At 50.1% G+C, this 12590-nt stretch overlaps 2 protein-coding genes across 7 annotated transcripts in view; one reads left to right on the top strand and one right to left on the bottom strand.

Annotated features, from left to right (window-relative positions):
* Retsat (retinol saturase) overlaps positions 1-9547 on the bottom strand; it is a 14228-nt gene extending 4681 nt beyond the window's left edge. Inside the window, exons 1-6 of the mRNA XM_004642809.2 lie at positions 9254-9547; positions 5048-5230; positions 4499-4740; positions 3014-3215; positions 2440-2637; positions 1034-1153 (exon numbers count right to left, since the gene is read on the bottom strand). Of these exons, the coding sequence (XP_004642866.1) occupies positions 1034-1153; positions 2440-2637; positions 3014-3215; positions 4499-4740; positions 5048-5230; positions 9254-9422 (1114 nt within the window). The 5' untranslated portion in view covers positions 9423-9547. The remainder of the gene's footprint in view (positions 1-1033; positions 1154-2439; positions 2638-3013; positions 3216-4498; positions 4741-5047; positions 5231-9253) is intronic.
* A 132-nt stretch (positions 9548-9679) lies between these two features.
* Positions 9680-12590, top strand: part of Elmod3 (ELMO domain containing 3) — a 29173-nt gene continuing 26262 nt past the window's right edge. The window contains exons 1-3 of one of the 6 annotated variants that reach the window (XM_004642808.2): positions 9680-9767; positions 10412-10452; positions 12155-12439. In XM_004642808.2, coding sequence (XP_004642865.1) covers positions 12386-12439 — 54 coding nt within the window. In that variant the 5' untranslated portion in view covers positions 9680-9767; positions 10412-10452; positions 12155-12385. Of the gene's footprint in view, positions 9777-9815; positions 9883-10411; positions 10743-12154; positions 12440-12590 lie in introns of those variants that run through there. The other 5 variants (XM_023702956.1, XM_023702958.1, XM_023702954.1 and 2 more) reach the window with 5 other exon arrangements.

Here is a 12590-nt window from a genome sequence, read left to right as displayed (position 1 = left end):
GTGGTGCTGGGGGATTGAACCGCGGTCCCTGATGCTTTGCCAAGCTTGTTCTAAGTAGGTGCCTTAGACCACTGAGCCATCTCTCCAGCCCCCTTGGTGTTAACTTTAATACAAACCATCTAGTAAAATATTACTAAGTAGGGAAGGGATAGGAAGACAAATGTAACACACCAGGCCATGCTGACCTGCCACTGGACAGTCCCTGCCGCACCCCTGGGGTTTCCTACCTGAAAGGGGACATTAGAACTCTGGCCCCTTCCTGTCTCTGCCTCCCAGCCTCCCTGAGGTGACCAGGCTACCTTGGTGAGCTGCTCCCACCACAATGCCCAGCTCAGAGCACAGGGCCAGGTAACCATGAATTGCAAACTCTGAAACCCAGAGCTAGAATAAGCCCTTTCCTCTAAGTTGCCTTGAGATTATGTCCTAGTAACAGAAAGCTAACTTAGAAACAATTACAACTGCCTACCTTTGCTTGCGCGGCTCACCCTTCCTGGCTCCCGAGGATCCACCCCAGGGGGTGAGCAGCTCCTTCCCCTGCTCCCCAGCCTCCACTAACTGCCATCATCACAACACATCCTGAGCTGCTCTGTCCTTTCCACCTCTATCCTCTGCCAGAGGCCATTATCAGGACCCTTCTGTCCCCCTTGCTGGGTCACTAGTCCCCTTTTGGCTAGGAGCTTGCTTTCTTCAGAAAATACCAGCAGCTTCAAGTCTTCTAACATCCTGAGGTAACCTCTGGCTTCGTGGCTGGGCCATGTTCCTTGGATTGACTCGCTCAGCTGCCCCAGTAGGAAGAGGGGGCCCTGCACTGCTCCACCCGGGATTTTGAGCCCAGAGTTCTGCCTGCTCTGCCTTTCAGCTGGCCTCATGAGAAGACAGCCTGCGTCTTTCCAAGCATAAATGCTGGGATGGTGATTGTGCAGATCACAGTTCTCATCTTCCTGCTAAAGACAGTCAGGGATAAAGAGGAGTGCCAAGAGGGGCAGCATCACCCATCTGAGCAAGGTGGAAGAAAAGCAGCACACCCGTCTACCTGGCAAGCAGCGGGCACTCTCGGGCAGCAAGTGCTCATAGGTGTTGAACAGTCCTGCGCTGGAGACCACCACAGGGCAGTAGATGTTCACCAGCTCGTGGCCCTTCTTCACACTGACACCTGCAGGCACAAGAGGGTCTGTTTGCACCAGGAAGAGCCCTTATCTCCCCTCCAGCTCTCTCCTGGAATGAGTGTGGAGCCTGCCAAGGGCCGTGCGGGACAGGCCCTGGGCATGATGCAGATTCGTACCCTCAAGCAGCCTTCCGCAAGTCCACTGAATGATTACTAGAACCAGATCCAACAACTAATATTCTTTGACCTTTTATAAAAAGGCTGTTCTGTATGGCTCAGCCTCCCATTTCTGACTGCCTGAAAATAGCCCTTCCCGACTTCTGCACCTCTGCACATGCCGTTCCGCCTTCCAGAACCTCCTCCCACCCCATCCCGTGGACTCCCTTGCACCCTAACCAGCCAAACCCTCTGCCCTTTGAGGTCCTTCCTGTCTCATGGTGCTGTCAGCACCATCTTTGAATATGTTGCCGTGTGGCCCTTCAACCACTTTGCAATAATTCCCTTAAAAGACTGGAAACTTCTTAAGATAGAGGTTGGACTTAGCTTTTATCCTCTTTTCTCAGCACATGAGAAACACCTATCTTCAGGGTAGACTGAACTGATGCACCCGCCTGACTTCCCAGGGCCCTTGGAACATGGAAGAGACCTTGCTCACAGGCATCCGAGAAAACCTCATGTACCTGACAGCCCCCCGCAACTTCCCAGATGGGTTAAGGTCACTGATGGCCTTTTACTCTTTTCTTTTTGGTGCTGGGCCATCCCCTTTTCTTCCTCAGTGATTCCCCTGGCCAGTTCCTGTTGGTGACAGCACTGTTGTCCTCAGGCATCTTCTTGGCCCCTTGCCTGAGCCACTGTTAAACACCCCTGAGCCTCGCTGTGGTCGGATTGTTCTGCTTCCCAGGGTTCCTCCTACACAGGACTCTTCAGAGTGCATTTGCGGTGGGCTCTGACACCATGAAGGTAACAGCACCTACCCACTGCCCACGGATTCGTTCCTTCAGGCACTGAGCAAACACCGACTCAGCCTCAATGATGGGTGAAGAATCATTGACATAAAAAGGCCACGGCCCCTCCCTCAAGAAGATGGTCATATTTTGACATATTACATAATGATGAAATGCCATTCTTCAGGGACTATGCAATCCATTATCCTTCCTGCCTCCCTTTTTATCTCCGGACTAATCGCCACCCTATCCCCCCAGCCCCTGTTTGGCAGCCGATTTGGGCTTTCCCTGGCATGAGGAGGGTCGCTCAACTGTAGCTCCTGTCCTTGGTGAGACCCCAGAGCTCTCTCACCCCAGCAGGATCCCCGTGGCACAGGGCAAGGCTCTCACCACAGGCTTTGCCAGCAGAGTCCAGCAGCACACTCTGCACAGTGGCCTTTGTGAGGACTGCGCCCCCAGCCCGCTGAATCACAGGGATCGTGTGGAAGGCAATCTCGCTGGAACCCCCTCGGGGGTAATAGGCGCCTTGGATGTAGTGGTCAACCAGCAGGGCGTGCATGGCAAAGGTGGTGTGGCTGGGGGTCACCCCTGTGGAAGGACAAAGGACTATGAGTGGGCAGGAGCAGGTATGGGTCCCTTTCAGAAAGAAATGGGTGATCTGGGTCCAATCTAGGATCCAGATGTTGCCCAGGGTCCAGGGCCACCAGAGGAGCTGTCTCCATCCCACCCAGGCACCTCAGAGATCTGGAAGTACGTGGGAATACAGTCCCGAAATCCCACACTGCCAAGACCAGGGGCATAGGCTGGGTGAACAGGAAAATCCCCCAGGGAGCTGATGGAGGAATCTCCCCTAGGGAGCCCAGTGAGGGACAGTAAGCTCCAGAGGGCCTGGGGTATATTCTGTTCTGCCTTTAGTAGAGCACAGCCTGACCACAGGAGGCCAGCGCCTGCAGCTGGTACGCACCATAAGTGGGGAAAATGTAGCTGAGCACAGCCTGGAGCTCAGCAGAGGCCCCCAGCTGCCGCAGGACCTCATCCAGGCTTTGTGTGGATGCACGAAGGAACGGAGAGAAGCGAGTCAGCAGCCCACACTTGCCCAAGAGCCGAACCACAGACAGCGGGATGAACTTCAGGATGATGGCTTGAGTGGCTCCCTGGGCTACCACCTGGCAAGGAAAAAAGCCATGGGACACAGATCACATCTCTGGAAGAGCCGTGACAGGATCACCATTCCGAAAGCCTGCGCCCTTCAACACCTACCCAAAGCTGGATATTGTTGAATGTTTTGTACCAGGAATTGAACTCAAGACCTTGTGCTTGCCAAGCAGGCACTATGCCACTGAACTATATCCTTATATTGTATGTAATCTGCATACAATGTAAGGAAGAGAGAGAGGCTTGCTAGTTGGCCCAGCTGCTGTCATCCCTTTGTGGGGAACTGCTGCCCTCTGCCATGTGTGACTCTGCCTTAGTATAGACTGTAACCTCCACTGTGAACCAAATAAACCTTTCCTTCATTAATTTTGAGTGTCAGGTATTTTGTCCCAGCAACAAGAGAAAAGTAATAGAGAGGGAAAAAGAAAATTCGAGACAGGGTCTCGCTATGCAGTTCAGTTGTCTCAGCCTCCCAAGCGCTGGGATTATAGGTGTGTACCACCACACTCAACAATCTGAATTTATATTTTAAAAAATTTTATACTCTCATTTTTCCCACCTTGCATACCCAATGAGTTTTTTTTACTCCTCTGCGCAAATTCTTTTTCAAAATACCAGTCTGGCCAGCCATGGTAATACACACTTGCAATTCCAGCCACTTCAGAAGCCAAGTCAGGAGGATCACAAATTTAAGCCCAGCTGGGCAATTTAGTGAGACCCTATGTATCAGTGAGTCAATCAATCAATCAGTCAATCAATAGGACTGCCAGTATGGTGACATGCACCTGTTATCCCAGCACCCAGGAGGCTGAGGCAGGAGGGTAGTTGCAAGTTTGAGGGTGCCTAGGCTACAAAGTGAGGTGACAGCCAGCCTGAACTGCATAGTGAGACTGTCTCAAAAAGACCAAAAAAAAAAAAAAAAAATCAAAACAATAGGACCAGGGATGTAGCTCAGGTAGAGTACTTGCCTATCATGCACAAGACCCTGGGCTAACTCCCCAGTACTTAAAAAAAAAAAAAAATCCTAATCTGGTCTCAGCTGAACTAATGATCAGGTGACATGAAAGCAGCCCCGCCAGGCAGGAACAAGGTGTGCTCCACAGATGAGAGTGAGGTGGCAGCAGCTGGGCACAGCCTCCCGAGCAGGAGAGGTCAGCAGGGCAGATGCAGGGCGGGCCGTGGGCTGAGGGGAGGGCAAACATGCATGCTTCTCCTCCGTTACCTCTCCTGCTGCACTTGCTCCACCAGCTCAGCCTCAGGGCAGTAAGGGCAGTTGTGGGCATGTCTACATTACCGTGACCAGCTGCATGTACTTGTCAATAACAGCTTCTTCCCGGGGAAACTTCTCCTTCAGGCCTTGAATGTACGCTTTCTTCCCACTGTACATGGGAAACTCCTTCCGGCCATCAGGCCCTTCAAACACCACCACATCAAAAGGGGAGCAGAGCGGAGCCCAGTCCAACTGCCCTTCTGTGATCTGGTCCAGGATAAACCGGCCAAGGTTGCCCTCCTCCATGCGCCCAATATAATGGATTCCTGTTGGGAGGCAGGGAGACAATGCAGTGCAAGGATAATGGGATTGAACCCCGGGAAGGTGGGCGAGGAAGGAAGTGGAAGAGGCTGTCCAGGCCAGGCCACCTCCAAGCCCAGGGAGGGCTACCCATCCTTCCTTTTGGGACATGTCAACAGAACGCCCAGGTCCTAGCCCAGGAGGGATGGATGTGGTCCCCGGAGAGAAGACAGCACTTCCACAACTCAGAAATGCCCAGCATCACCCCACAGTGGCTTCTGAGTCCCTTAAAGGTACAGCCACGCTCCCAAAGCTTTTCAACACAAGCCTTACCTGTGTCAAATTCAAGGCCATTTTTTCCAAAGGTGTGACAACAGCCTCCTGCCTTGTTATGTTGTTCCAGCACGAGGACTCGCTTGCCAGCTTTGGCCAGAATCGCTGCTGCAGCCAGGCCTCCGATACCACTGCCAATCACCACCACATCGAGCTTCTCTGGCACCTGGCTGACTGAGAAAGCTGTAGCAGAAGGGGAGGCACAGGGAGGTTTCTCAGGGGCAAAAAAAAAAAAAAAAAAAAGAGAGGGACAGAGGAAGAGAGGAGGGAGGGAGGGAATGATGCAGGGAGGAAGAGAAACAGAAAAAGAGACAGACAGACACCAAGACCAAAGACTTCTCTAGCTCAGACAGTACAAGACACCTCTATGCCTCAACCTTTTCACCTGGGGCACGTCAGGCCCAGCCAGGTCTATGCTATTGTTATTATTATTATTTGTTTGTTTGTTTGCGGAACTGGGGATTAAACTGAGACTCTTGTGCTTGCCAGGCAAGCACTTATTTTACTGAGCCATCTCTCCGGCCCCAGGGTCTATGTTAAATGACTTGGTTTTGGTATAGCTGGATGAAGCAAAGCCACTACCTATCGGGGATTTTCAGTTTTCAAAGAAAGTAAGGTGGCTGGGAATATAGCTCAGCAGCACAGTGCCTGCCTGGCTATGAGATCATGAGTTAGACTCCAGGTAACAAAACAAAGAAAGGACACAGGAACCAGCAAGTTACAACAGAACAAAAATAGGACAACAGTGTACACGGAAAATCCTAAGTGCACACATAGAAAGCAGCCAAGGAAGAAAGGAAAGGAGGAAGTGGGACAGGGGAGGAAGGCCACAGGGAGGGCTGACAGCGGCAAGGACTGGACAAGCTGGGCTCCTGGAAGATGGAGGGCCTGCAGGTGCCAAGGGAGAGGCTGGACAGTGTGGTGCAGAGGCTTGGGCTGACAGGAAGTCACAGCAGCACCCCTTCACAGCTGGAAGTGGAAGAGAGGTCACTTTCACAGAGGATGAAACTATATCATTCCCTTTCTTTTTTTTTTTAAATTTATTTATGTGTGTGTGTGTGTGTGTGTGTGTGTGTGTGGCCAGCTCAGCCCATCAGGGGGCGGGGCTGGCATGTGGTGCTGGGGGATTGAACCGCGGTCCCTGTGCTTTGCCAAGCTTGTTCTAACTAGGTGCTTTAGACCACTGAGCCATCTCACCAGCCCATCATTCCCTTTCAACAGAGGATGAAACCATGCTATTATACTCGTGCTTCCAACACCGGCACTTCCAACACTCGGTCTGCTCTTTAAACACTGCTGTCCCAGAAGAGACTTTAGAATTTTCAAGTGACATAACTTGCAAACTTTACTTTTCATATGCTCTTCGAAAGACCCGGGGTGGGGGAGATGGGTCAGTGGAATAAGCGCTTCTCTGGCAAGCGCAAGGGCCTGAGCTCAATCCCTGGTTCCGCCAAAAGAAAGAAAGAAAGAAAGAAAGAAAGAAAGAAAGAAAGAAAGAAAGAAAGAAAGAAAGAAAGAAAGAAAGAAAGAAAAAAAAAAAAAAAGACCCACAGTGAATAAAATAATTTGTATCTGTTATGGTTTGTGTCTAGTTGTCCCCCCAAAGCCTCACTGAGTCAAGGGATGGCTCCTGGAGTTTATGACTGATTGCGGGTGTGGATGCTGCACCTGCCCCAGGGCAGGTAATACGCATTACAGTGTAAGGAGGGGAGAGAGGCTGGCTAGCTGCCTGAGCTGCTGCCACTCCCTTTGCTCTCTGCTCTCTGCCACCACAATGAAAGGTTGCTTGCTGCCCTGTGCTGTGCTGCCTTGGAGCCAACTGAGTACGGACTGAAACCTCGGGTAACTGTGAGCTAAATAAACCTTTCCTTCCCTAATTTTGCGTGTCGGGTATTTGTACCAGCAAAGAGAGAAGAGTAACCAACGCAATATCACTTCCCAGAATATGTGTATATCTACATATGATACTACTCAATAAATCTATGTACGACACTCTGATATTTCTGATGCCCCCCCTTTGCGGGTACTGAAGATTAAGCCATGGGCACACCACTGCTGAGCTACATGTCCAGTACCATACTTTTTTTGACATAGAGCCAATAAGTTGTCCAGGCTGGATAAAGTTGGGGTTATAAGAATGCAGTATTACTGCCTTTTAAGAAGCTAATTTATCTGGGCATGGTGATGCATGCCTGAAATCCCAGGACTGGAGATGAAAGGCAAATTAAAATTTTAATTAAAAGCCAGACAAGAATGTCTGCCACAACTAAGTGGGCATGTGTAATGGTTTGTGTAGAGGTGTCCCCCCACAAAGCCTCATGCAGTCATGGGGCATCTTGTGCCACTCTGCCTTGGAGCCAGCCAAGTGTGGACTGAAACCTCCAGTAACTGAACTAAATAAACCTTCCCTAATTTTGAGTGTCAGGTATGTGTCCCAGCAATGAAAAGCAAATAAGACAATGTATCTGGGAAAATCTGACAACAAAACATTCCTTCCTTTGTGTAGCCCCTGCTTGTTTAACTGATGGCCTTGCCATGTAATTTGAGATGTTTAAACTCCCTTAGCAACCCTTGATGTCACCCAACTCTCCAATCACAATGCACCAAACCTGCCTTTGTACCTCCCCACTTTCTTTCCCCATAAAAGCTTCCAAATTCCACTGGTTGAACTCTGACTCTTTGGGAAAAATTTCAGTCAGGCTCATCAGTGTAATAAACTACCTGCTAAATCTTCTTGCTGCCATTTCTTCCAGTGTTTGGTCTATTTTCTGTAAGGAAGAGGCTGAGGCAGGAGGATCATTATCAGTTTAAGGCCAGCTTGGGCTACATAGTGAAGCTGTCTCAAAACAAAACAAAACAAAACCAAACAAAACAACAAAAGAAAGAAAATGAAAACAAAATGCTAAGTACAACTTACCAAACTTCATTTCTTAATTCACTGACATGTCACAATCTGTCTTGAAAAAAACTTAAATTACTCATTTGGTTTATTTTTTCATTTGTGTATTTGGTACAGAGTTTCACTATGCAGACTGGACTTGTGGTGATCCTCCTGCTTTCAGCCTCCCCAGCGCTGGGATTACAGGCGTGTAATCAGTCCGGGTTTACTGCCATGGGGGTGGGGCCAGATTGGCATGCAGATCAAACCCTGCTCCCTGTACTTGCCAAAGTAGGTGCTTTTGTCTACTGAGCTATCTTGCCAGACCTCTCATTTAGTTTAGATCCACCCCCGGGAGTGACTTGCCAAAGGTTATGCTATAAATTAGAGACAGAGCTCAAGGAAAAACTGATCTCTGAAGTCCACACTAGTAGTCTTTTCATGTGAAACAATATTATTTCACAGAGAAAAAATATTTTTTGAGGAAAAAAAATACGATTTCACAGAGAAAAAATCTACAAGTGAGAAGGGTGCTAGTGATTAAACAGGGCATCCAAGTTTTTTTTTTTTTATTTTGTGTGTGTGTGTGTGTGTGTGTGTGTGGCCAGCTCAGCCCACCAGGGGTCAGGGCTGGCTGGCATGTGGTGCTGGGGGATTGAACTGCGGTCCCTGTGCTTTGCTAAGCTTGTTCTAAGTAGGTGCTTTAGACCACTGAGCCATCTCACTAGCCCCATCCGAGTATTTTTATTGTTTGTTTTGTGTCTGATTCTTTCAACCTTGGGATGAACTCCACAACGCATCTTAAAGATGAGGGTTGGGGGTATTTCATCAGAAGGGATCAGACCTAAGGCACCCTGTTGAACTGCTCCCAAATTTCAGAATTAACCCTATGAGTTGTGCCCACGCTTATTAAATTGTTCATTCACTCGACTGGCACAACCCAAGCTTCTACGCAGGCTGGCAGAGACTCCTGCCAGGCTTTGTCAAGCCTGAGATTACAGGACCTCGTCCTAGAACCAAGTGGAGCAGAAATCATTCCTGTGCCCCGAAGTGATTTCAACTGGCAGAGCTAGGCCTGGCTGCGATAAGACTTTGGCCTGCCAGGGCAGCGCCCGTGGGGTAAATTGTGTCCTGGGACTGCGCGGACAAATGCTCTCGACAAGGCAGACGCGAAAACCAGACGCCTCCAGGTGTGACAGTCCGCCCGACACCTTACTTCTGGGGAAACTGAGGCCCAGGTCAGGCAGCAGCTTGCCCTACGGGGCTGGGAAAGCAAACCCTCTGGAAGACCTGAGCGCAGTCCCAGACCTCTGGTCCCTCTCGCTGACCTTGTTTGAGAACCTTCTTCCTGGCCTCCTTGTCGGTTACGAGGGGAGCTGGTGGCCGCTTGACGTCCTCGGAGAAGGGGTTCGGGGAGCGCCCGCCGAACAGTCCCAGATAAACTTTGCGGAGTCCAGCCAGCAGGAGGACGGCCAGCAACACCAGCGTGAGCCACATCGTGCCGAGCCAGTCCGAGCAACAGGTCCTCGGCGCCTGAACTCTGCTTTTATGGCTGCGGCCCCGCCCAGCTAGTTTGCCCTAGCAAATCAAAAGGCTGAAAGCCACCGGGACAAACCTCTCAGGCGCGAAGCCAATATCCGGCATACATTGATCCTCCCGGCTCTTCGTACCGCTTTGCGGCGCCTCCAAGTTTTCAATGCCTACTGGGAAATGTAGTTCTGCGGAGGGGTAGGAAGTTATAGAGGCCGCAGGGGAGGCACTGCGCGTGCGCAGATGAAGTCCAACCGGAGACACGGACCCCCATCCCCTGATAAACCGCTGGGAATGCTGGGAGCGCGTCGGGTGAGCGAGGTGTGGGCGGTAAGGGGCGGGAGGTTGTGAGCTGCAGGCGGTTGCCTTGGGGGCTGCCCGGGACTGAGAATTGCAGCCGAGGGACAGTCCTTCCTGGGAGAGGAAGGTCTGAGTTCTGGTCCCGGTTTTGCCAGGACTCCCTGAATGCCTGGAAGCTAATTGTTTAAAGCAGTGAGAAAGTTTCTTTCCTGCGTGCCTTACAGCCTCTGGGTAACTGAGGAGTTTGATGAATTGAGACTCCTGTTGAAATCAGTGGCACCCAGCCGCGGGTCACTCTGTGACCGGTATCGGTGGCCGAGACCACCGCCTCCCATCCCCCGCGATGTCCTGTCTGGCTGGGTCCCACTCTGAGTAGGGGACAGGTTGCTGCTTAGGGACAGGGTTTTGTGGAAGGATCAGGCAACGATTGGATGGACCGGCATCCAAATTAAATCATCCTGGAAGTGTGAATTCCAGCAAGCGGTTGAAAAGTCCCACCCGCTTAACATAGCTGCGATTTGAAAAGGGTCCGTTTTTATAGGAGACCCGTTTCCTTAGGGCCGGCTATCGGGATGCCGATAGTCCTGGTAGGAAAGACCTCGCAATTTTGAATGCTTGCTTGTTTGACATGAGTTTTCGTTCTCTCTCTTATACAGATAGTAACTGTCCCTGCTGAAGCCTTGAGCAGAGCTCCAGGGTGTGTAAAGCTGGTCATGCTTCTGTAGTACTTGATTCATCTCCTACTCAGAGGCAGAAGAGCCTTTCCTGAGATTGCTGCCTTCATACCTGCTCGTAGAGGTTGAGGGATGTGCTTTCTGTCATCTGCTGTCACGGAGGCTGTGCTGAAAGCACGATTAAAGGGAGGCAGATGCCGAGATCCCAGTATAAAACAGTGAAGACTATCCTGGGATACTCAAACCGAGGGGGCGCTGCCCTCCCCCCTGAATTAGAGAGTCAGATGTCCACCGAAAGAGCCAGGAGGTATCAGTGAGTGTGTCCTGACAAAGATACCAGGTTTTGTCTCAGTCAGTATGTATTTATTTGGTACTGGAAATCGAACTCGGGACCTTGCACTTGCCAGGCAGGCACTTGTGCTACCAAGCTATAGTCCTGGCACCTGTATTTATTTATTTGTTTATTTTAGTTTTTTTTTTTTTTCCAAGACAGAGTTTTGCTATATAATTTAAGCTGGCCTTCAACTCATTATGTAGTCTAGACTGGCCTTGAACTTTCACACATCCTCCTGCCTCAGCCTCCTGAGTGCTGGGATTATAGATGTTTGCCACTGTGCCCCGCCGTTTTTTGTTTTTTTGAAATAGGTCTCTCAGTGCAATTCAGACTGGCATTGAACTCACTGTGTAGCCCAGACTAGCCTAGGATTCATGATGATCCTCCTGCCTCAGCCTCCTGAGTGCCAGCTTTGCAGCGTTGTACCACCGTGCCTCACGGCCATTTCTTAGAGAATCTAAACCGTATTCCCGCAGACAGGAGTACCTTCTTTGTCACCTAAGTTTGTGAAACCTGATCATCAGTTGCGTGTGAGCCTGTCTAGTCACAGTCTGGCTCTTTTATGTGGTAGGCATCCCTGAAGTCCAGTTCCTCAGGGTAAGGTATCTGACCCTTTTACAGCCCGTTCCCAGAGGCAAGCAGTATGAGATGAAAGACTCACATTTGGGGCTGTTGCTTGGCACGCGTGAGGACCTGCGTGTAATCCCCAGCATTACAAAAACTAAGACAAAACCACACAGAGTTGGCCAGACCGGCCAAGAAACTGGCACATATATCAATAAGCTAGGCATCGCGGCACATAGCTGTGATCCCAGCCTTCTGGGAGTCTGCGGCAGGAGGATCACAGATTGCGAGGCGCGGTGGTATCGTAGCAACTTAGCAAGACTCTGTCTCAAAAAAAGGGCCAGGAACAGAGCTCAGTTGTAAAAGCCTTGGTTCAATCCCCAGTACTACCTCACACACACAAAAAGGTAAAACTTGGAAAAAGTTACAACATGGTGCTAAAGTTTGAATTTTGAGTTTCTACTGTCCTGGGAGCCCAGGGCGTGTCTGGGATCTCAGCAGAACCTCAGCTCTTCAGTGAAGTACACCAACAGGGTTTGAGTTATGTAGCTTGCCCCCTTTGATAAGCTGTTCCAGATCCCATTTGCGTTATCTGCAGAGACAACCTGCAGCTTACTCTTTGCCTTTAGACACTGAGAGCCCAGCGCCCAGACTCCTGCTCGGTCCCCTGCCGTCCACTGGCATGGGTCATGATGTAGGACTCTTGCTAAGGCAGTTTACTCTGAATTCACTGCTGCTTCAAGATTTTAAAAGTCTTTTTTTTTTTAAGTCATTTTTTTTCAAGGCTTAGCTGAATGCTGAAAGCAGTTTTCATTTTCTTTTTCCAGAGCTGAGCTGAGACTTCTAAGTCATCAGGGACTTTGAGTGCGCATAGGCACCTGCTACACCCTGGGGATGGCACACAGGGACTGTTTTCTCACTGCTGGTCTGCATGACTGCCAAGGAGGAAGGCAAAGGTAGAGCAGCGGATCCTCGGTCTCATAGCTTCAGATCCCAGACCTTACTAAACTCCTTCCTGAGCCCAGGACAAAGCTCACTTGAACAAATGACTTTGAGTCATGAATGAAAAATCTTGCTCTTTGCATGATGAGAAAGAATTAAGAGATGGACAGGTAAGCATTCCTACTTGGGAAAGAAGGTAGTGGCTTGGGGTATAGCATTAGTAATAAAGTAGAGAATATATTAAGAGTATGTGGAGTTTTGGGAACAAGGCCGGGGAGATGGCTCAGTAGAAAAAGCGCTTCCCTTGCAAGCGCAAGGGCC

Source organism: Octodon degus, unplaced genomic scaffold (assembly GCF_000260255.1).
Source record: "Octodon degus isolate 3935 unplaced genomic scaffold, OctDeg1.0 scaffold00162, whole genome shotgun sequence".
In the NCBI taxonomy this organism is placed as follows: Eukaryota; Metazoa; Chordata; class Mammalia; order Rodentia; family Octodontidae; genus Octodon; species Octodon degus.
The sequence above is the reverse complement of the archived record's forward strand: the minus strand, read 5'-3'. Positions and strand labels throughout refer to the sequence as shown.